The sequence below is a fragment of the Anabrus simplex genome, chromosome 1 (genome assembly GCF_040414725.1).
Source record: "Anabrus simplex isolate iqAnaSimp1 chromosome 1, ASM4041472v1, whole genome shotgun sequence".
Classification (NCBI taxonomy): domain Eukaryota; kingdom Metazoa; phylum Arthropoda; class Insecta; order Orthoptera; family Tettigoniidae; genus Anabrus; species Anabrus simplex.
In genome coordinates this window covers 1,465,383,093-1,465,409,077 of record NC_090265.1, presented here as the reverse complement: position 1 = coordinate 1,465,409,077, position 25,985 = coordinate 1,465,383,093, and the positions used below count along the sequence as shown (strand labels likewise).

General features: G+C 41.6%; 1 protein-coding gene across 1 annotated transcript in view; it reads right to left on the bottom strand.

Moving 5' to 3' along the window:
• The window catches only part of LOC136860967 (uncharacterized), a 701,781-nt gene that overhangs the window by 602,067 nt on the left and 73,729 nt on the right, over nt 1-25,985 (bottom strand). Inside the window, exon 3 of the mRNA XM_068226024.1 lies at nt 17,291-17,510. Coding sequence (XP_068082125.1) covers nt 17,291-17,510 — 220 coding nt within the window. The remainder of the gene's footprint in view (nt 1-17,290; nt 17,511-25,985) is intronic.

The following is a 25,985-nucleotide window of genomic DNA, read 5'->3' as shown; positions in this document are numbered from 1 at the left end:
TATTTTACCCGGGAGGAAGCCATCATCAGTACATCATTCATGCAGAGAGAGCTGCATGTCCTCGGGAGGTGGTTACGGCTGTAGTTTCCCGTTGCTTTCAGCCGTGTAGCAGTATCAACACAGCTAAGCCATGTTGAGTATTATTACAAGGCCGTATGAGTCAATCATCTAGACTGCCGCCCTTGCAACTACCGAAAGGCTGCTACCCCCCTTTCGATGAACCATTCGTTAGTCTGGTCTCTCAACAGATACCCATCCGATATGGTTGCACCTGCGGCTCGGCTATCTGCATCATTGGGACACGCAAGCCTCCCCACCGCGGCAAGGTCACATGGTTCGCAGAGGAGGGATATTATCTATAAATAAAAAATAAGAGTTTTTCTTTACATTCATCAGAATTTAAAAAATATTGGTATTTATGTATCGGTCGTGTCCACAGTAACAAGGAAATCCAATTTTTTTTATTTTCCGCAATTTCTGTCTCTCTCTGTCTGTCTATCCGCATGTATGTATGTACACGCATCACGAGAAAACGGCGGAAGAGAATTTAATAAAAATCGGTATGTAGATTCGGGGAATAAGTCACTACTATCTAGGGCGTAAATCATTTTATTAACGCTGGGTGAAATGGTAGTTTAGGGTAAGGCCTGAACTGTAATTCACAAATATTTATGTTATTAATGGTCCTATAAATAAATACTACATAAATAAAGTTATGTAGAATTAAATTTCCAATCATTTATGACTTACATATTTTCACCGTACTGGCTATGATAAGAGATATTCATGAATTTGGATAATGGGTAAACAGAATTTAGTGAAAATCGGTATGTACAGTCGGGAAATAAGAAAGTACCGTCAAGGGTATAAATCATTTTATTCACGCTGGATGAAATGGTAGTTTAGGGGAAGGCGCCTCAAATATAACTTTTAAATACCTATATTATTGGTCCTATCGACAAGTACTATATAACAAAAGTAATAGAGAGTAGAATTTTCTATCATTTATGTTTTATTCAGTTTTGCCGTACCTACTATGATAAGAGTGGTATTTCAGAGTCAGAAGGCCTACAATATCGACAGCTCATAAAATTGATCAACAATAATGTTACATTGGCCATTGTTTGTTGTGATATTCTTTGTCTCTTCTGCTGCCACTCATCTCCGATAGATGGGGTTACTGCTGCGTACAGAGTATAACAGCCTGTATTAATATTGGCGGGAAGTAGCTGGGGAGTTAGACAACTTTCTTCTTTAGCATGCCATTCCTCTGGTTCATATATTTTCTTATACTGCTGGTACGTAACACACTGGTTCTTCATAGTATTCCAGCAATTCGGTCCCTACTCTGAGGCACTGATTGGAATGAGCAGTGTGCACACTTAACGGGATAATAGCAAAGATTGGCAGCGTAGTGCTCTACTTTAAAAATGAGAAAATGTGTTGTTTTTCATTTAATGGCAACATTCCTACTAACGTCATTGTAATGACCTGCGTTGATTTCAGTTGGGAAAATCAGTCTTTCTGAGCTTGTAAAAAGGCAGGTGGAGGGTAAGTGTCTGCCATTGTAGTGAAAAATCTTCAGCTGGATTCTGACTGATGGCAGACATGAGGGCCTACCATTACAATGAATATTCCCTAAGCCAGTCTTCACTTGAAAACCGTCGTACGGTGACTTCCCCGTCGGGTTTCTGGGGTAACGTTAAGAGCTATTCAATTCAATAAAATTTTACTTACAACGTGTACATTACCTAACCTAGAATTCCCTAGCGAAGCACGGGTATATCAGCTAGTTATTAATATAGATCGTGTACCGCCTTTGGTGGCGAGATGTAAAGTTTACAGTGCACTATATCTTCTGGTATGGGCTAAAATAAATTTGTTATTTTCAGTTACCTGTTTCAGTCTCATCGTTGGCTTTGAAAATATGAAAGTGACCGAGGCATGGTCCGGCTCCATGGCTAAATGGTTAGCGTGCTAGCATTTGGACACAGGAGTCCCAGTTTCGATAACCGACAGGGTCGGGAATTTTAACTAAAATTGGTTTATTTCTCTGGCACGGGGGCTGGGTGTATGCGTCGTCTTCATCATCATTTCATCCTCATCACGACGCGCAGGTCGCCTAGGGCATGCACTCACAAGACCTGTATCTGGCGAGCCGAACTTGTTCTCGGACACTCCCGGGACTAAAAGCCATACGCCATTTCATTTTTACCGAGGCATGAGAGATGCTAGAAATACCATTCCTTATGCAGCCAATCCCTGTTATGGATGATGTAAAAATATCGCTCATAGGGTCGGATGGTCAATGCATTTCAGTAGGTTTAGCAGACTGATATGTACTAGCAACGTCTGGCCCGGTGAGGAAAGCAACGCGAAACTACCTCACTCCTCATTTCCCTAGTATGCCTCTTCAGCGACATCTGGGCTACCTATGACAGTTGTTGTTGGAGCCTTGGAGGATCAAACTATCCTTCGGGCGGAATACTCAACATACCTATATAAGGCCAAACTTTTAGGACACATTAATCACATGAAGAAGAAGAAAATGTGTTTATTTTGGTTCAGAAATATTTTATTTCATGTTAGTACTCATTTTCTACAACTTATTTTTGCTAGTAGTTTAACGTCGCATTAAAACTTTGGAGAACTTCGGCGGCGGAACAATGGGAAAGCACCATGATTGGGAAGAAAGCGGACGTGGCCTTAATTTCGGTACCGCTCCATCATTTGCCTGGTTTAAGAAGAGGAAACAACAGAAAACTACCTTTAGGCCTCCCGACGGTGGGAATCGAACCGACTATCTACCGAATTCAAGATTGCAGCTACGTGATCGTAACCACGCGGCTAACGCGCTCGGGTTTCTACAACTCTACATTATACATTAATCAAAGGAAACACTCGGGATCAGAACACACCACCATACTATACAAAACTCCTTCATACCGGAAATGTTCAAAACATCCTCCACCGTGAGAGTTGGCCGTGCGGTCAGGGGCACGCAGCTGTAAGCTTGCATCCGGGGGATAGTGGGTTCGAACTCCACCATCGGCAGCCCTGAAGTTGGTGTGACGCTGTTTCCCATTATCACACCAAGCAAATGCTGGAGCTGTACCTAATTAATGCCACGGCTGCTTCCTTCCCATTCCTAGGCCTTTCCTGTTCCATCGTCGCCATAAGACCTATCTGTTTCGGTGCGACGTAAAGCAAATAGCAAGAAAAAAAAAACCCTCCTCCGTAAGCATGCCTCAATCCAACATCTCACTGAATCTCAGATGTGCTAAAGTGACAGGTTAGTAAAAAAAGGGATGCAATGACCAGGCTATTTCCAACCTGCTGTCAGTTTGCGAAGTTGTTCAGCTTCTGACTTTCAGTTGAGACTGCCCCGCGTTCGATTCCCGGCCGGACCGATGATTTTAACTACGTACATTTATCTCTGGAGTAACGATTGGGGTTTGTGATTGTCTTAATACAAATTTCCATACGAGATATCATGCAACCACAGAAACACGGCATTGTAAATGCATCCCTCCACGGAGAGTTGGAATCAGGAATGGCATCAGGCTCTACATCTGGGCTTAATCCGCTTTAGAGCAGATCCTAGACAACTGGGAAGAGTCCAGGAAACAATAATGATATGCTTTTAAGATTCAAATTCTTTTGTTCAGTGAACATGAGCGATCAACTGCTATAGCGGTAACTCATACTACTATACATCGATGAATTTGTATTTCACAGAAAGAAATAGTGAAGATATTTAAAATAATCTCGGTGGTACTGAGATAAATGCGTAATTTTGTGCTGAAGATGGCTTCAGTATTACACTTATTTACAACAACGCCCCTACATATCATACTAGGGTATCTAAGAAAATGTAAACATACACTGACTGACAGAGCAAATGCAACACCAAGAAGGAGTGGTCAGAACTTTATGCCAATTGAAGGGTAGACTGACGTCACTGAGGTATGCTCATGATGTGAAATGCGCCGCTGTGCTGCGCACGTAGCGAACGATAAATGGGACACGGCGTTGGCGAATGGCCCACTTCGTACCGTGATTTCTCAGCCGACAGTCATTGTAGAACGTGTTGTCGTGTGCCACAGGACACGTGTATAGCTAAGAATGCCAGACCGCCGTCAACGGAGGCATTTCCAGCAGACAGACGACTTTACGAGGGGTATGGTGATCGGGCTCAGAAGGGCAGGTTGGTTGCTTCGTCAAATCGCAGCCGATACCCATAGGGATGTGTCCACGGTGCAGCGCCTGTGGCGAAGATGGTTGGCGCAGGGACATGTGGCACGTGCGAGGGGTCCAGGCGCAGCCCGAGTGACGTCAGCACGCGAGGATCGGCGCATCCGCCGCCAAGCGGTGGCAGCCCCGCACGCCACGTCAACCGCCATTCTTCAGCATGTGCAAGACACCCTGGCTGTTCCAATATCGACCAGAACAATTTCCCGGCGATTGGTTGAAGGAGGCCTGCACTCCCGGCGTCCGCTCAGAAGACTACCATTGACTCCACAGCATAGACGTGCACGCCTGGCATGGCGCCGGGCTAGAGCGACTTGGATGAGGGAATGGCGGAACGTCGTGTTCTCCGATGAGTCACGCTTCTGTTCTGTCAGTGATAGTCACCGCAGAAGAGTGCGGCGTCGGCGTGGAGAAAGGTCAAATCCGTCAGTAACTGTGGAGCGCCCTACCGCTAGACAACGCGGCATCATGGTTTGGGGCGCTATTGCGTATGATTCCACGTCACCTCTAGTGCGTATTCAAGGCACGTTAAATGCCCACCGCTACGTGCAACATGTGCTGCGGCCGGTGGCACTCCCGTACCTTCAGGGGCTGCCCAATGCTCTGTTTCAGCAGGATAATGCCCGCCCACACACTGTTCGCATCTCCCAACAGGCTCTACGAGGTGTACAGATGCTTCCGTGGCCAGCGTACTCTCCGGATCTCTCACCAATCGAACACGTGTGGGATCTCATTGGACGCCGTTTGCAAACTCTGCCCCAGCCTCGTACGGACGACCAACTGTGGCAAATGGTTGACAGAGAATGGAGAACCATCCCTCAGGACACCATCCGCACTCTTATTGACTCTGTACCTCGACGTGTTTCTGCGTGCATCGCCGCTCGCGGTGGTCCTACATCCTACTGAGTCGATGCCGTGCGCATTGTGTAACCTGCATATCGGTTTAAAATAAACATCAATTATTCGTCCGTGCCATCTCTGTTTTTTCCCCAACTTTCATCCCTTTCGAACCACTCCTTCTTGGTGTTGCATTTGCTCTGTCAGTCAGTGTAAGTAACAAAGTACGCCGGTTAATTGCTATGAATCAAGAATACAGATACATGTGCATACGAATGGTTCAAGTATATCTTGTGTACGTACTGTATAACCACAAAATTGTCGTCATAACATGAATTCTTCTGTGTTACATATTTCTGGTGTCTTTATAGATTCAAGTTTGTTACAGTTCTTTCATCGTCCTCTTCTCAATTTTATGTGAAGTCTGTGGAACGCAAAATGTTCAGTATAGAACTGGACTGGGTTAATTCCAACGTTAGATGTAATAAAACGCAACAGGTCTGTTGAAAATTCCAATTGAAGGTAGCACGGGATTCGAACCTAGAACACTAGAATTACCAGACCACTGTTCCAACCCGCCGCACTCTTATGTCGTAGTTTATTTCACAATGCATTCTGTTGACAAACAATGTAATAAATGTTTGCGAAAACTGATTATACTGTACGTTACACGAATGAGGAGTATGGTTTCTCCAGGGGTGAACTTCTCTTATAGCACTGGGTATAGTCCATTGTAAGTAATGGTACTTTTGACTTACAGACATCATGTTTTTATGATTAAAATACCTCTTCATCTGTAAATATTCCCCATTAATTACAACTCACTCCGAACTTGCATCAACTGCCTTTAACTCCTGATCATTACTTTCCTCCTACAATTTTTACTTTGCTAATTGCTGTATTCCTTCTACTTTTCTCACAATTGAAGTAATAACCTACCTTTTCAAGTTCAATAATAATTTTAAACAACGTTGACCATATACTTTCACAATTATAATTAAAACATAGGATAGGTACATTCAAAATAATTTATCCCGGTAAGTCAGATGAATTATCTGTGATGAAACTGAGATTGACACTGCAATATCGTTCAGAAGCAAGGTAATGATGTATGGACAAAGAATGAACACATGCACTTAGTTGGGTGAAATTGAATGTCTGCGCAGTTCTGCAGTCCATTGGTTAGTTGCGACAAATCGGCATTCGTTAGAATTGAAGAATTAGTCGTAACCCACTGTTCCTTCAGAAATTTTACAGTCTGTTAATGCGCATATAATTTGTTTGTTTGTTAGTTATACATGGCATACAGTAAAATAATTTACATCAAAAAATCTGTTCAAATACTGAATTTACTCAATATACTCAATTTAATCCGTATTTACAATTTACAAAATTGTAAACATGTCTTAGTATCCATAATACTTCTTCTTCTTCTTCTTCTTTTCCTGCCGCTTTTCCCACACCTGTGGGGTCGCGGGTGCGAACTGCGTCGCACATGTGGATTTGGCCCTGTTTTTACGGCCGGATGCCCTTCCTGACGCCAACCCTCTATGGAGGGATGTAAGCACTATTGCGTGTTTCTGTGGTGGTTGGTAGTGTAGTATGTTGTGTGAATATGATGAGGAGAGTGTTGGGACGGACATATACACCCAGTCCCCGAGCCAGAAGAATTAATCAGAAGCGATTAAAATCCCCGACCCGGCCGGGAATCGAACCCGGGACCCTCTGAACCGAAGGCCAGTACGCTGACCATTCAGCCAACGAGTCGGACCTTAGTATCCATAATACTAATTTGTTGAATTAATTATTTGAATGTAGGTCCATTGTCCTACTCGACTTAATAATAATGTTTATATTTCAGTTTTGCAACATAGAAGATAGACAAAGAATACATTTTTCTGAAGGAAACCAGATTAAATATTTTCGCAACACCGATTTACACAAGACTCCATCCAAGGCAACAATATACGATGGGAATTGTTAATTCAAGGTCGGCAAGTGACTGCTGCTAATCTATATACATAAAATTGTAGGGGGTCCGCTGTCTGTAATTTCTTTTGTTTTGCCAATTTTTCAGATATATATCCGTTTTAGGTCAACTCAAGACCGAATCGGTGGTTTTTACATTTCGTGTCTGTTTGTTTGTCTGTTTGTCTGTCTGTTTGTCTGTTCCACCATCACGTCGAAACGGCTGGATAGATCTCAACCAAACTTCATATGTAGGGTATACTCATCCCGGGGAAGGTTTCGATATGCATATCATTTTAAAATCCTTGAATACACGGGGGGTTTATAGGAAAACCAGAATGGTTTTTCCACCATCACGTCGAAACGGCTGGATAGATCTCAACCAAACTTCGTATTTAGAGTATCCTCATCCCGGGGAAGGTTTCATATGCATATCATTTTAAAATCTTTGAATAGACGGGGGTTTATAGGAAAACCAGAATGTTTTTCCACCATCACGTCGAAACGGCTGGATAGATCTCAACCAAACTTCACATTTAGAGTGTAATCATCCCGAGGAAGGTTTTGGTATGCATATCATTTTAAAATCTTTGAATAGACGGGGGGTTTATAGGAAAACCAGAATGGTTTTTCTACCATCACGTCGAAACGGCTGGATAGATCTCAGCCAAACTTCATATTTAGAGTATAATCATCCCGGGGAAGGTTTCAATATGCATATAATTCTAAAATCTTTGAATAGACGGGGTGTTTATAGGAAACCAGAATGGATTTCCTCCATTTTCTCTTATACTATTGATTTTCTTTAAACTTCGTTTACCGTACGTGAAACGTCTCTTCATGATAAACAACTTTTGTTATGTTCATAATTTACCTTACTCTTCAAATGACGGAGAAATTTACAATTTTCTGCTAGTATCATGCTCTGCATTTAGTGACCGACAGACCGACAACGAACCTACAGGTTACCATGGCAACGTCTCTGACTGCATGCCAGTAGGGAAGTAACGTATTGCTATTTTCCTCATCATGCTTTTAAATTCGTGGTTGTTCCTTGGGTAGATGGCAAGAGAGTCGTCAATCGGCCCATCTGCGGGATATTGGCGGAATATCGTTGGAGGTTATAACCGCCCTCGAATAAATTAAGTAATAACACCATTAGTCATCTACTTATTTGTTCACCTAAGAATCACTGGACCTAAATTTCTCCTCTGTTAACGCTTTATTTTATCCATAACTCACACTAGCATAATTTATTGAAGGGCATTTGATTTTCCAATACATTCACTTGGCATTTACATATTTGTCGTTATCCGGCTGTCCTCAGTTATAATCCATTTTCTATTAGTTTCAACTTTCTTAACTGTATTATTTTCTTCCTTAATTACGCCGTATGTACGTGAATGCTAGAAACTACTGGATGCATTTCCACCAAGATTCGTATTTAGAATACACCTGTCCTTGATAGGTTTTAGGGCAAATATTGTTTCTAAATCCCTGAACCGAAACAGTGATTTTGTACTTCCACAAGATATACACAACCAAACTTAATGGAAGTCTACCTTCCATGGTAGAAATTAATTTCTAAACCTTTTTTCTCATGTGCATCATTTCGATACGAGGATTAATAAGGGAGATATCATTAACGGACCGTTTTTCTGTACAAGTCTCATCGGACTTAACTCACGAGCGGGTGCGTGTAAAGCGTATTCCTTACAACTTGAAAACTACTGAAGACATTCGAACCAAAATTTATATTTAGCATCCACCTGTCCATAGGTAGGTTTTAAACGTAAATAACATTTCATGTTCCGGAATGGACTGGCGGTTTATAGGGAACCGAAATGGTGATTTTACTCTTCCACTATATATACAGAACAAGACCAACCTGACTGGAAATCGACCAAACGTGATGGAATTCCACCTCTAAACCTTTTCTTCATGTGCATTTTTTCGTCAGGAGGATTAATAAGGGAGATATAATGACTGGTCAGTTTTGCAGCTTAAGTCCAGCGGGCATAGCCCAAAAGGTGTTTTACATGGAGCAGGTTCCTTATCTATATAAATCAAATCGTAACGACTGTGTGCCTCTACACTGACTATTTTGGCGAAATTTTCGTACAGCTTTCCGTTTAAGGGGTAATAATGACCATCTGCATAATTTTTTGGTGTAGTTTCCTGAAAGTCCTAATTTTTACCCTCCTCGCCCAAAATCAAGATTGCGGCATAATCTGCCAGAAGAAAAAGAAGATAATTGAAATTTGACAAAATTATACGTTTTAGCCTGTAACGAACGGAAAACATCCAAGATCATTAATTTTTTCACTTTTTATCCCCGAAGAATATCGAAATATGCAGGCAGTTTTAATGATGGTGCACACCTTCGGAATAGACATAACGGATTGCACAATATCCGTTCAATTTGGAATGATCTACAACCTTGGTCTTATGACTTTTTGCCGTATCTGTATCCCTTTTACGTTTGATTTTTCTCTATTAATCGATGTTAAGTCAATCTGGAATTTTCACATGCATAATTCATACTTTCAATTACTTATATGAAATACAGAATCATCAAACTCTTCACGAAAATTGGCCCACCCAGTAGCCATATATGAGCCAAATGCTATGTACGTAGCTGTCACATAATTATCCGAAAAGTAATGTAATGTGAGATAATCTTACAAAACCTTTACCCTGTTCCACGTTTCTAACTCTATCTGACCCAAGAATAGACGACATATCATAGGACCAGCCATATAGGCTACTAAATCCGGCGTGTCTTATGGTATAATCCTTTGTCGATATGACGTACGTTTAGTAGCAGTTAATCTGTAAATGAAGGTCTTCAATATTGTAAACACGCATATACTTTCATATGTCGATCTATATATATTCACTGACGTCGATTTGTAGCGATCGAGAAAGGGTGGGTCTGCTATTGTAATCAGTACTCCCCACACCGAATTTGAATGGCAGTAGGAAAGGGTTCCTTTTCCAACTCTTGTGTAACTGTCATTAGTAAGGAAGGCCTAAAATTGTAATGAATAGTTCACTTCTCGATTTGACTTGCAGCAGGCAAGTGAGCATGCAGTTTTGTTTAAAACTCCCCTACCCAATTGTGTTTGGCAGTAGGCAAGGGTGCCCGCCATTATAAAGAAATGTCCTCATCTAAAATGTGACTGGCATTAGGCATAGTGGCCTGCTATTTTGATGGAAACTCACCAACTTGGTGTAATCTGTAATCTGTCTGGAAGTAGGAAAGGGGGGCTGCCAATTTAACGAAAACTCCCCAAATCGATTCTGTCCACGTAGTAGGCAATGGGGCCTGCAATTATAATGTAAACTTCCCAACTCGATTGTGAATGGCAGTAGGCAAGTGAGCCTGCCGTTATATCACAAATCCGTAACAAACACTTTACATTGGAAACAACGTACGGGGACCTCCCCATGCTCTTTCTCGGATAACGCTAAGAGACATGCAATTTTAAAACAATCTTATTTACTGCATGTACACTATTTACTTCGATATTCGAATACAATGTAGAATACCGTAGCGAAGCACGGGTACATTCGCTAGTTTAAAATACACACCTCTGTGCGAAACGCTAATGGAGAATATAACATATATTTATTTACTCACTTTTCCTTGAATCTTAAATAATTCTGATAGGCTAAAAGATCATGTTAGCCTCTCAACTGATACAAAATAAAGAACATGTTACTGGCTTTTTTGTTGATCCGTATGTGAGTGGGTTATCCTGTACTTCTTTTTTCCAAATGTATTTGGAATGGGCGCCTATTGACAAGAGACACTTACTGCATTTGATTATTTCAATTAAATGTATCAGAAACCTATGCAACGAAAGTTTCGACCATAAAGGAACACAAGAAACATGATTATTAACGTTCTGTGTGAAGCCTTCTGGAGATCGATCTCTTCTTTGAATTTTGTTACTATTATTTACGAAGAGTAACAGTTACTCTATTATGTTCTTCAGTAGAAAGAAAACTTACAAATTCCAATTTATTTAACAACTGCTTCAATGCATTAAAAGTATTTCCATTCACCGCTACAGACAGACTATGAGTGAAGCCAAGTGCGTTGAGGCTCTTTCTAGAATTCACTCATTGATAAACTGAGCCTGAAATGCAAGAGACGGCACTATTTAAGGTAGTTAGTTGAGTACAATACATATCGACTTCTAATAAAGTACTCGGCATGTACTGGTGAAATTATTGCAGGAATGAGTTTAGTACAGGAAGATTTAAACATTAGTAGGAATTTCTAGAACTAGCGTAATGATATTCGCTATCTGTAAGGAGAACGTGTGGTCAGTTAGTCATGCAATAGCTAATAGTAACGCTTACTAAACAGACAAGACCTAACCAACAGTATCTACAGGGGGAGAAGAGTGAAGAGGAGATAATTATCTTATGTTGGTCTTTACGTTTCACATTTCGACCTTCCAGGCTGAGTGTACACATACAAACAGACGACACGGCAAACTGTAACTGAAACTACACACCATACCCTTCACCGCACTCCTTACTCCTCTCTGTTACTCTTCAGATATTTCCGGCCTACTGTGACCGTGGTTCATGCAGTCAGTGGCCAATTAGAAAATGTGACGTGTATGATCCCTGAGCGTTGCGGCTAGCTGCGGCGAAGCTGAGCAGTCTGCCACAGACACTAGTGTCGTGAAGATGGTAACACGTCCCGTGTTATCCGACTTAGAACGTGGGATGGCGCATGGGTCATAGCTAGAGATGGGAATATAGGCACGAATAAGTTAGAATTCAAGCGTTTTTGAACAAGGCGCAGGTGTCATGCACCTGAACAACGGTACTGCACTGACATTTGCATAAATGTTAGCGATCTGAACTATCAGAACCCCTAACATTTATGCAACTCACCGGCATAACTGTAGGACGACTATATTATCCTTGCTCCTTGTTCGAATACATTCATTCTAACCTATTCATGCCCATAATTCCCATTTCTAGTCATAGCATTGCGGAGATTACACTCGAATTTGGGTTTCCGAGGTCAACAGCGTCGAGGGTGGATCTTCAATATCTCAGAATGAATGTTACCTCCCGCGTAAACCGCCGCATGGGAAGACCACAGGTGTTTAACGGACGGATATCGCGTTACCTCCGCAGGACCATACTGGGAGTTCGGCGGGATACTGTGAGTCAGATCACCGCTCAGATGAATGTTCGGAATCAGAAACCCATTTCAACCAAGACAGTAAGATGGGAACTGCACCGCATAGGCTTCACCAGCCGACGACCAACTCGTGTCCCTTCGCTGACACCTCGACACAGAGCTCAACGAGGTGCATGGGTCAGACTCCTGCAGCCAGACCCACCGCGCAGCACTTCGAACCCAGAGGCTCCGGCAGCCCAGCCCGTGCAGTGCCTTTCTCTTTCTGACGCGGCAGCGTACTGGCCCACAGCACTGGGCTCATACGGCCCACCGCAGTCCACCGCACTGGGCGGGCCGCGTGGAATAACCTTGAGTAGTTCTCCACAATAACATGGGCGCTGTGCACAACGAAATGTTCACGTCACAGTACTATTCGGATCATTCACTCTCCGAATTCCGTACGCTACTGAACATATTGCAAAGTAGGCTAATCGCATTTTGAAATAAAACGGTATATATTTCTCCTGCACTATAATAATAATAATAATAATAATAATAATCATAATAATAATAATAATAGTAATAATTGAAAACAAACAGAAACTTTATTATAAACTAATATTCGTTTGCAATTGACATCAAGTTAACTGAAAATGAATCTAAATAACACGAAGCATATTCATAGGACTTCATTCGCGTTTACCTCTAAATAAAATATAAACCGAAATGACGTGCAATTTGCCAACAACAAAAACAATCCTGAACATAGCTTTTACTTAGTGTGAGTAGTTTATTGGTCATTGTTAATGGTGGTGGAATGGAATTAATGTGAATGAAAAGAAGAGCATCAGCATTGTCGTGCGTTGAAGCCCGCTGAACTGCAATTTATCTCTGAAGCTGAACATGATGCTTGCATACATATTACTTTCTTAGCGATCTGGTACCGAGCTCGATAGCTGCAGTCGCTTAAGTGTGGCCAGTATTCAGTAATCGGGAGATAGTGGGTTCGAGCCCCACTGTCGGCAGCCCTGAAGGTGGTTTTCTGTGGTTTCCCATTTTCACACCAGGCAAATGCCGAGGCTGTACCTTAATTAAGTCCACGGCCGCTTCCTTCCGATTCCTAGGCCTCTCCTATCCCATCGTCGCCATAATACATACCTGTGTCGGTTGCGGCGTAAAGCAAATAGCAAAAAAAAAAAAAAAAAAAAAAAAAATAGCGATCTGGTTAAATTTTGGATAGTTTTGTCCATTTGTTCTCCAATAGGATGCTATATCTATCTTCTTGCATTCCACAATTTTGCTTTAAATATCTTTCCAGCCCATCTATTGGAATAGGAGCATCATGAACGTCAGTCCACGAAGAAAATTTCATTACTTTGGCAGGTTGTGGCATGGTTGTGGAGTCTGATGAAATGGCGTATGGCTTTCAGTGCCGGGAGTGTCCAAGGACATGTTCGGCTCGTCAGATGCAGGTCTTTTGATTTGACTCCTGTAGGCGACCTGCGCGTCGTGATGAGGATGAAATGATGATGAAGACGACACATGCACCCAGCCCCCGTGCTAGCGAAATTAACCAATTAAGGTTAAAATTCCCGACCCTGCCGGGAATCGAACCCGGGGCCCCTGTGACCAAAGGCCAGCACGCTAACCATTTAGTCATGGAGCCGGACACGGAAACATTAGAATGCTCGTCATTCAAGCACACCTCGTTCATCGTAAGTTTTTTATCTAATCATAAAAAAGACAAAATCAGTCCGACTTCTTTAATCTACACTAATATAACAGAGAGCGCGAATTTTGTTAGTTTGTGTATATCTGGGGGGTAATATCAGCAACTACTTGACCGATTCTAAAAATCCTTTTACTAATGTAAATATACATTATCCCTGAGGGACATGGGCTGTATTTTATTTTCAAAACAATTCAGGGGGGGGGGGGGCGGGCGACAGGGAAGGCATAAAAATAATAGGCTAATATAGGCGAAATATCGAATTTGTCGTGCAAGGACAACACTAAGCTCATTTTAAGCCCCTTGACCCAAAGAACAAATCTCGGTAAGCCCTATGGGCCCGAAAACTATGTTTTACGGCCCTGAAACCGACCGTTATGGAGATATTGGCACCACACTACCCCCGCTCTCGGAATCGGATAAGGAAATGAATTGCCATAACCATGGCAACGCCAGCTCCAGGGTTCTACAGCAGCGCGATTATGTGTGTACGTTTGGGCATAGCTGCCAACCAAAATTTTTATACATAATCCCTGAGCATATCTACAATATATCTCCAAAAATTAACATGTTACAGATGTGAAGTGGTATTTATAATCTCTTTTAAAAATAAAGAGACATGTGTCTCCTTTCTGTTTTTGGAAAATCCACGTAGGAGGGGGTGGAGGAAGGGCTGAAAAAGGGGTTGAATTATTTTTATGCGGATACTTATATCTCAAAACCTGAAGATGTTACAGATGTGGAAATACGTATTTGTAATCTCCTTTAAAAATAAAGAAACGTGGGTTTTTTTTACTTGAGGGAAGACGTTCTCACGTGTACAATTCTATGTCGCATGGTCATCTCAGCCCCAAAAGGCAATACGACAAGCTTTGTTTACAAAAAGTTTCTGGGGGTAATTGAAATTCAATTTTTCGGTGAGGTTTTATACTTCAGGGATTTTCAGATAATGTCTTAGTACAGTGCCGAGGAACGATTACTTTTATAAAATTACGAAATCCACGCGAGAAGTCGCGAGTAACTGCTAGTGTGTACATAAAGTTCACCGCAGATCGTACAGCACATAAAATTAACGTCTTTCCCAACACCGTCAACTGCAGGCTTGAATACCAACCAAATACGACTTTTAAGTTTAGGATCCGGTTCGGAAGTCTTGTATTGTGCGGTTTTTAGTTCGTTTGTTGCTTCTTTCTTTACTTCACGATTTTTTGCCATGGTTTCTTTTCTTTTGGAATTACAGTCCACATTCGTTTCCGATAACAGGATGGACGGAGAAGTCAAACTGAAAACCACAGCTAATTTGATCGGCTCCACTCGACCGTACTGCAACGCACTCCGGTGACACGCAGTACACTGTACACATTGAAGCAGTCAGCCCATAGAACTACCACAGCGCTGTCCTTGGCTCACCGTGTACGAATGGCATAGCGCTGGCCCAGACCGGCCCGTGCGATGACGTCACGGGCTTCGTTTGTTCGAGCCTTTCAAAGCCCATTGCAGTGTACTGCTGAAGCAGCTCATGGGCTGGGCCTCGCTGCAGGACTCTGGCATGGGTCCCAGAACATCGACAATAGACTATGGAATAGTGGCGGCGTGTGGTATGGTCCTATGAACCCCGGTCCCAGTTGTATCGAGCTGATGGCCGCACGAGTGTGTGGCGTATGCCCCTTGAAGCTATGGATCCTGCGGGTCAAAAAGTTTGTGTCCAGGCGGGAGGTGGATTAATTCTGGTCTGCGCGGCGTTCTCGTGGTCACGATTAGACCCCATTTTCCGGCTGGAGGGAGCATTGACATGTGTACGTTATGTGGGCATTGTTACAGACCATATGCATCCCTTTCAGGTCCTAGAGTACCTTGATGGAGATGCCATGCTTCAACAGGATAGTGCGCCATGTCACCGCTCTGTAGCGGCACACAGGTGGTTGGAGGAGAATTCCAGTGAAGTTACAACCACGGACTGGCCCTCCAGATCCCCCGATCATAACTCAATCAAAAATTCATGGGATGCTCTCGATGCTGGTGTACGCTCATGAGCCCCGCACCAACTACACAAGACCAATTGTGATGCGTGGGTCCAGATCCCACCACATCGACTCCAGCATCTTGTAGAGTCAATGCTTCGCCATATTGGTGTCGTTTTGAGGGCTCGCGGAGAAGTAACTCGTTATTAACATTACATTCAATGTCTTCCCATGACGTTTGGACACTCGATGTAGAGGCAGTCAGTGGGAAGTGAATCCGAACCCAGGTGTAGTAATTGTGGAATTAATCTAAAAGCATGCAATGTTTATGAAGAGGAGGTTCCAATGACCTATCTCAATAATGTTTTCTTAAATCCATGTTCCACCTCTTCAGTAACTACAGTGTCATCATCACCACTGATCAGCATTTAGGGCTCTCACCTTGGTGACGGATTCCCTATTATTTCTTTACCTATTTTCTAAAATGATTTCAAAGAAGTTGGACATCTGTCAAAAATCTCCGTTGGTAAATTATTCCAATCTCTAATTCCACTACCTATAAACGAGTATGTATTCTCAAATTTGTTCTCTTGAATACCAACTTTTTCTTCATATTATGATCCTTCCTATTTTTTAAACTGCATAATGTCATTTCATGGTATTTCTCCATTGACAGCTCGAAATATATCACGTAGTCTAGCAACTAGTCTCCTTTCTTACAAGTCCTCCAAGGACAAAGTATGCAACATTTTTCGTAACACTACTTGTTTATTGTAGTTCAGCCATAAAATATCATGCTGAATTTCTATGGTTCTTTTCCAGTTCTCGAATCAAATAATCCTGCTGACGGTCTCATACACTGCAAATATACTCTAATTTGGGCCTTAACAGCTACGTATATGACCTCTTCTGTAGATACTTACTACAACCCGTAAATGCCAATAAAGTAACCATTACATAATGTAGGTCAACTTCTTCACGAGGTTAATTCCTGTAGAGAGCTAAGCTCTCTGTTCAATTTCGAGCCCCGGTGAGAACCAGGCGAAACACTTGCCATCTAATGCTGCCAAGGCCCTCACCTTATGGATGGAGATAAATAACCATTTTTCATCACCAAAGCAATCCCTTACTTGGTTCATTTTTTATCACGAGCTGCATTATCGCAGAAAGTAATTAAAACTGAGTATTTAAAAACGAAGTACTCTAAGAAGGACTTTCTCTTCCGTTGCATAGACACTTGCTATAGTGCCTGCTAAACCCACGCCATATATATTTTTTTAAATTTCTGGTTAGTTCTTCATCCTACCTTTTTCTATTCAAATCCTCTAAATTGTCCTATAGAATATTTTTGATTTTAAATCATTATACTAGTACGAAATATGTTACACTTACCGTTGATGTGGAGGTTGATCTGGATGACCTTGGGGGGATGCGTCGATATTTGACACTCGTACATTCCCTCGTCCCGTTTATTTGTGAACTTAATCTGCAGTCTCCAGTTATTGGGGTACTGGAACTCTACTGTGTATCGTGAGTCTCCACTGTAAGTATGCATACCAACTGTTAGAAGCTGGAGGTCGTCCTCTCCATGTTTTCTTCTCACCCAGGAGACCTGGAAGAGATAAAAAAGGTAAACATCCGCGTATTAATGAGTAAAAAAAAAGTGCAGCACATTTGGATATAATTGGGAATAATTTCAATCTCACACAGGGTTTAGTTTAGGGCGTACTCGGATATATTATTATGAAGTAGAGGGAAGGATATTACACCTTCGCTTTCCGATAGATATGTCCTATACATCAGTACGAAATAAACGTTGTAACACGTGAAGATAAACTGCACACATTCTTAAAAGTAGCTTGATTTTTTCGATTAGGCCTAGTGCTTTCTCGGGGCTCATTTACTGATATCTGACATGCTGACAGTAATATACTGAATATTTCGTACAAATACACCTATATGATTGCACTCGCGAAGTAGTGGGCTCGATCCGCACCATCGCCAGCCCAGAACATGTTTACCCGTGGTTTCCTAATTTCACACCAGGCGAACGTTGGAACTGTACCTCAATTAAATCCACGGCCACTTCCTTTCCTCTTCTAGGCCTTTCCTCTCCTACCGTCGCCGAGAACCTATCTGTGTTTTATAATATAAATCACGAGCTGCTGTACCCGTCATTGACTGAAATGTCACTTATATTGTGCAGGATCACATGTTGTTGTCGAGGTTCTGAGGCACGTCGGTGGGCAGCCTCACCCAGTCAGCGACTTGTGATGTATTCATTTCGTGGCAGTCTTCAGCCCTGTGCCGTTCCTTCAAGTTTTCGCATTTGATCTCTTCCTTCTGGCATAAAAGCGAAGCATCAAGGAGTACAGAGAGATGGACAAACCTTCTATAACTTTGCGTGTATGATCTTCATACCATCTCTCCAAAGAATTAGCTTTCGGCCCTTGGAATTAAACATTCGCACAACCAGAACTGATGTTTACCTCATTTTTCACTGCATCGGAAAATAGTTACAAACTACCAGTTTTAAAATCATATTACCTCAATTTGCTCATGAGCAATCCATCTTAAGAGAGATACATCCAGTTTTATGTTTGAAGCCCCCCCCCCTAAATCAGCTCGTTGTAGATTTTTTCGAACAAACAATTTTCAATGTCCCATTAACTCTTATCGTAAACTTAAATACGGTACCAAGTTCCATAAAAATCTCGCAATCCATTTTCCCGCCCTGTTCTAACAAACAAATATACAGACAGACAAACAGACAGACTAACATAAAAAAACCTGAACCCCACATACGCTATTACTTGTCTTGTTCGATTGTTATGCCATTCAGCCAGCCTATACTTGCATTGACTTTTACATTTGTAATTACCCAATGATTGTAATTGAAAGATGAAATGAGAAACACTATTCTAATATATAGAAGACACACAGAAACACTCTGTCTCCTAACTAGTGGAATTTACCAGTTAAGATTAAAATCCACGACCCGACAGTGAATCAACCACGGGACACCATGAACCGGAGGCCAGGACGCTAACCATTTAGCCATGGACCCGGATACCCTATGCTCTTCACTGAGGCAATTTTCTGTTTCTTCTACTGCTACGCATCTCCGCTGTGTGACATTACTCTTGAGAAGTATATGAAGACACGTTTCTCCAATTGCACAAATACTAACCCGACAAGGACAGGTACGGCAGCTAGCTTTTGTATACATTTACAGTTTGTATAAACTGCACGTGATCAACTCCTCGTGGAGTTACGATAAGAAACTATAGGAACCGAGTGAGTGGCCACGCATTTTGAGTTGCATAGCTGTCAGCTGGCATTCAGAAGATAGGGTGTTCGAACCCTACTCACGGCTACAATGAATACACTTTTCCGTGGTGTCACCATTTTCGCACCAAGCAAATCTTTGAACCGCACCTTAATTAATTAAAGCCACGGTCACTTCCATTGTTTCTTAAACATCATATTTCTTCTCATAATTTGTATTATGTTCTATGTTGTGCATTTATCACACACTCAACTACAAAAGCCCTGATAATCGTTGGAGAATTGTTCCACTTTAACGCATGCGTTCGCGTATAACTAATGTTTTAAACACTTCGGAAAGTGGTGTAATGTTGCTGTCAGCTCACATTACACACTTGTCCAGGCAGTGACATCATTGTTGTGAGGAACTGAGATATTGCTGGGGAAGCGTGGCTTATCGACCGGGCACAGAAACTTGGCAGACTTTATTGAATGGCCAGGCTCCACGCGTTCCGAGAGAAATCTCAGATTAATAAGGCTGGATAGATTTTATAAAAGGGTGAACTCATGGAATGCAAAATGCAGACGACTGAGTGGTTATTACATAGAAGCGTTACATAAATTGCCTTGATTCCGCACGTTATGTAATGTAGATTTTGACGAATGAGAAATTCAAATATCCGCCTCAGGTTATTTTGTAAATTACCTTTTACTTGGAACCGCCTCTGTGGTGTAATGGTCAGTGTGATTAGCTGCCATCCCCAGAGACCCGGGTCCGATTCCCGGCTTTTCCACGAAATTCGAAACGTGGTACAAGACCTGGAACCGGGTCCACTCAGCCTCGGAAGGTCAACTGAGCAGAAGGACTTCGAAGATTCCCTCCTGAACCATCATCCCACTTCCCCTCCAGACAAATGCCGGGAGGGTACCTAACTTCAGTCCACGTCCGCTTTCTTTCCTTTTCCTTGCCCGTCCCTTCCAATCTTTCAATACCCCAACAAGGCCCCTGTTCAGCATGGTAGATGTGGCAGCCTGGGCGAGGTACTGGTACTCTTTTCGAGTTATATCCAACCGACCCAAAGTCTCACGTTCCAAGACACAGCCCTTGAGGTGGTAGAGATAGGATCCCACGCGGATTCCGCGAGATAAACCAATCCTGGAGGGTAAAGGGATTAAGAAAGAAGAAGGAAGATCCATAACTTGGGAAAATCATATGAATAATGAACTATGCTTGATTATCTATATACTATGTTAATTAATACAAAGTGATGGGAACGTATATTATTAACTTAATGCGAGATAGTCCTTCCTTGATATCTGTCGGATTCGAAGTTATTACCATCACAGTAGACAAGAGTTTCTTATTTAATCGTGTACCTTCACTTAACTAGACGAATGATCGTAAATTTAAACGGGTTCGACGATCATTTAATTATGGATGGTTGTCGTACTAGATTTGGATGGCATTCTCAGTTGTTTCTGAACACCTTCGCAATGAGGAATATTTGTAAAATTGTGCGAAACCCCGTATAGTATTTAGTTAGAAAATGTTTAATTTTCACGCTTAGCCTCTTGCATATTGGCAAGAAGGTGAGTGTTGTGAATTGCTCTCTTAATCTTGTTTGGTTGCATGAAACAAAAACTCTACAACTAGAATTATTGACTAGAGTTCTTTCAAGGAATAACTACGAGTGTCCGGATAGTGAATGCTGAATGCGTGATAGAGTGCACAAAATCGAAGAACGTATTTCTCGATAGTCACCCCGATAATTCTTGCTCGGAACCTGCCTCGAATTAGCCTGTGGTTTACAATGAAGTGATTCTATGATATTCTTGGTGGAATATCCCCTTAAACCATGGGAAGGTGTATACTGTACGACATATGCAGGGAAGTGTACGAGCACCTTGAATCTATTCTCGAATTAATTATTGTCTTATTCTGCATCTTATTCTTCTTAGACCTCTCCCCCCCCCCCCACACGCACACCTTGGAGAATTAGCGGGTGCAGACTGTGTTGCACATGCGTACGTGGCCATCTTTTACGTCCGGATGCCTATCTTGACGCCAAATCTATGGGGAAGAAAATATTAACTATTGTATGTTCCCGTGGTGGTTGGTATTATGGTGTATTGTGTGTTACAAGAAATGATGAGGTCACAAGGAATACAAGCGATTAAAGAATGCAGTAGAGAGAACGTTTAGGACAGCTAAGGAAGAATGGCCGAACGAGATGTGAAAGAATGTCGAAGTTTGTATGGTTGTAGGAATGGTAGAATCTGCACGCAGAAAATTCAAGGGAACCTTTGGAGAAAAGGATATTAAGGGCTCAGATGGAACACCAGTTCTAGGAAAAAATACAGCGCAGAAGGGCGGTGGGAACTTACCCAACAATTGTATCAAGGGAAAAAGGTACATGATAAGTTTCTGGGACATGATGACGCTGTTGAGGCTGATGAAATGCGAGACTCAATTTTGAGGCCAGAATTCGTGGGAGCTTTGAGAGACTCAACCAGGAACAAGGCACATGGAATTAATGGCTCAGCCTCAGATGTACTAACTTCCTTAGCAGAAATCAGCATGGCGACGTTATTTCATTTAGTGTGTAAGATGTATGATACAGGAGAAGTGCCATACGTCATTAGACAGAATGTCTTCATACCTGTTTCCAAGAAGTAGGTTTAGTATCTCACGCTTGCAAAATTTTAACAAGTATCATTTACAGAAGAATTCAAAGTCAAGTTTAAGTTGAGTTGGGTCAAGGTTAGTTTGGCTTCATAAGAATGTACGAACACGTGAAACAATTGAATTAGAAAGGACAAACCTATGTATATGGCATTCACAGATATAGAAAAGGAATTTGATGATATTTATTGGACCCCGCTGTTTATTATTAAGAAGGTGATCGGGATTAGAACCCGATAAAGAATGATTACCTACAATCTGTGTAATAGCCTAAATAGTCTACTGATCGAGTGGCTTAGCGGTTTGGGTAACGTAGCTGTCAGCTTGCATTCGGGAGATAGTTGTTTCGGACCCAACTGTCGGCAGCTCTGGAGAAAGTAATATTAACACCACTCAGCTATAAGTAGGGGATATTGCTGCTCTTGAGTGTTGTTATGAGTTTAGTTTGTCCAAGGATTATTGCTTACGTTTTATTCGGATCGGTAATTAGAACAATTTTGATGGTATACTCTGTTGTGTTGAGATCGTCATTTTCTTTATAGCAACATGGATGTTTTCTGCTGAGGAATGATAGTATATTTGGAGATAATCAAAAAAAAGATGCTATTTGCAAAATTTAAGCCGTTTTGAGATGTCATTTAGATACAAACTAAAAGGAACCGGGGCTAGGACACTGCCTTGAGGGATTCCAGATTTTCTTACACTCCACTGACTCTCGTTAATGACAACACGTTGCCTGCGGTTTGTGAGATAAGAATTTAATTGGAAGATCATCTGACAAAAATGCATGGCTTGTAATTTTGCCAAAATAATATCTAAATTTACGGTATCGAAAGCGTAAGAATTGTAACATCTCTTCGATCCATGACTTGTCGTAAGTCATCTGTAATCTTCAGCAAAGCTATTTCAGTACTCTGTCGTTTTTTAAAACCAAACTGATGAGGATCGAGAAAAATTATGTTTGTTCAAGTATTCCATCAGCTGTTGGTGAATGAATATTTCAAGGACTTCGGACAACGCTGAAATAACTGAAACACGACGGTAATCATATGGTAGGATAAAACATGATTTATTCGGTAGGGAGATTACTTGAGCCTCTTTCCTCGGTGTTAGAAAGGTCCTTGTGTGTATGCAGTCATTAAATATGTGCACGATGATTGGGAGTATTGCACCTGTACTATTATTAGAAGAGGAATATCATCGCTATCTCTGGCATTTGAAACTATACGATTTATTGCTATTTTCGTTTGAAAAAGCATGTATCTGTCCTTTTCTGCCTCTAATTTATTTGAGTGCTGTTTTCTTCTTTTCTTTCTTTCTTTCTTTCTTTCTTTCTTTCTTTCTTTCTTTTTTTTTCTTTTTTCTTTCTTGATTCAATACGCAGTAATGGAGGGAGATTTTGAAACATATTTTCAGTTTGCAGACTGTTTCTATCTTAAAGCTAACCACACTAGGAAAACCCAGCAAACGTAGAGGAGCACTAATAAGTCAAATTATGTCTACGGAATTTCACTGAGAAATTAATAATTAATTAATAATTATCATTCTCTCAGACTGTAGTGATTCCATGCTGTAATAATATACACAAGCAAATATTACATGCACATATGCCATAAATCAATAATAATACGAAACAGCAGAAGTCTGGTGATTTCTCTTTCCTATATCCAGATATTTCTTGTTTCTTACATATTGCAATAAAAATCTGCAGAGGAATTGAATTCCATTCGTCATCTTACACCAAATACTTTGTTGTATGCCTAACGTTTAGTCTAGTTTCCTGTTACGGAGTCGTGGACGAGGTAAGATAAAATTATATTATGGCATGTGTTACTGCCTCACTTGAGAAGCGAATGAAGACGAAATGGATCATGACGAATGAAATTACACCAACTATATTATTAGATACTTTATTCGAACATGTCACTGTTCTACCAAAATAGGTGTAAATCCTACAGAAAAAAAAGAGATTATTAATTAATTTTACCCTTAAATGGGCCAGTAGTAACTTTTACAATGTGGTGGCATAACTGTTGACAATACATAATAATCTCGCAAGTGACGAAAAGAAATTACCACAGAAAGACAATATGCGGGATGAAAGACAACCGCAAGACGTCGTGTCGACAAGGAGGATCCCTACACGGTATGGTTGGTGATGCAGAAAGCAATCCAACAATTAGAAAATATCTATAAATCACTACATTCAGTAGTCATGGAGGAGAAATAATTAGGTTACTTCCTTAGGAACCAAAGTTGCGCGGCACGGAATGTATACCGCTTAGGCCGGCCGCAAGATGAGACGCAGGTCCGTGAGGTGACGCAGGGTGACTCACGGTGAGTTTCTGCGAACCACAGAACTGACAGGACCCGCGGATGTTACGGCGCAGGGTGATGTGACGAAGTTGCTGCGCGTAGTGACCCTGCGGACCGCAGTCTCTCTTCCGCAGTTTCCTGCAAGACTCACGGTGATTTTGGTTGTTCATATTGTCGATAAACCATTTTACTGACACAGGAATTATTTTTGAAACATCATACTAAATGCATTTTTGTCTAAACCACCTTAACTATATACTGTATTTTGAGGAAGAATTAATATACAATATAAAGCAACAGAATACCAATTTATTGCAGTTAAATATTTTATCTATTGATGAATACAAAAATAATTGTTTTGAAATGAGAAATTCCAAGAATAAACTCATGTGACAAATACAAATTACTTGTAATGGCTAAACTGAGATATACGAATTGAAAACAACTTATTTCCATACATAAAAAGTGCGTTTTAGTGAGAAAAACGAGTAAGAAATAATGTGGCGAGGTCACGACGGGGGGGGGGGGGGGGCTATGAGAGAAGGAAGTAATTATGAGTATTTCTTTTTTCTTTTTTGCAAGCTGCTTTATGTCGCACCGACACAGATAGGTCAAAAACTGCGTACTGAAACTGCGATCCAACTTTCGACGATTGTCGCCGTGACTCACTCTGCCATGAAGAATTCGACATGAGTCACCCTGCGTCTCATTTTGCGGCCGGCCTTACCAGCGTTTTCGTAAGCGGCGTCACTTCGCTGAACAACTAATCACATCACTGTTGTACACTGTTCTACGCATCCATCCACTGTGGGTTCCATTAGGTGGGTATTCCTAGTGTTGCGGTTTAAATCTCCAACAGTGCTGGTTGACTCCACATATTCCATTCATAAACTAGAGATAAGGCAGATCATCCACCTGATAGCAGTCCCTATTAGGGTATCAAAAGATCGGACACAGTATCAGTCCATGTGAACAATATTTTAAAAATAAAATATAAGGTTCCTAGAAGGAAATTTCTTCAGTTGCAAATGTTAAAAATTTAAGCTTTTTAGGCTTTTCCAAACGTGAAATAACCAGCCTCTCACCCCAGTGTAGTAGTGGGCTCATTAGTTGAATTGCTGCACCTTTCCAAGACACTGGCGGCCATTGAGTCACCACTGCAAGCCTGTTATGTAGGATAATGCAGTGACCGTGTACCAGCGGAAGCTTGTGCCTCCACTTGTATAAATGACTGCCTTTGGCCTTCATATCAAAAATAAGGTTCCTAGAAGGTAAGGGTGTATTCTGCCAGAAGGCAGGTCGGAACCTCTGCAGAGGTGTGCCGGAGCAGAAGCATACGTACGGTAGGGTGGCCATTTCCCTTACGCTCCTCCATTCGCTTACTCCCACCAACAGCGCGTGGCAACCCATCCACTTCTTGACCGAGTCCAATGATGCTTAACTTCGGAGATCTCACGGGATCCGATGTGTCAACACGGCTGCGGTCGTTGACAAGGTTCCTAGAAGGAAATAATAATTTAATTTCATCGACTGCAAATATGTAGCAATCCAACTGATCAGCCCACTCCTACACTGGGGCGAAACGCTGGTAATTTCACGATTGAAAAAGCCTGAAAAGCTAAAATGTCCTTGTTGTTGTTTGAGTCATCAGTCCATAGACTTGTTTGATGCAGCTCTCCATGCCACCCTATCCTGTGCTAACCTTTTCATTTCTACGTAACTAATGCATCCTACGTCTGCTCTAATCTGCTTGTCATATTCATACCTTGGCTACCCCTACCGTTCTTACCCCCTACACTTCCTTCAAAAACCAACTGAACA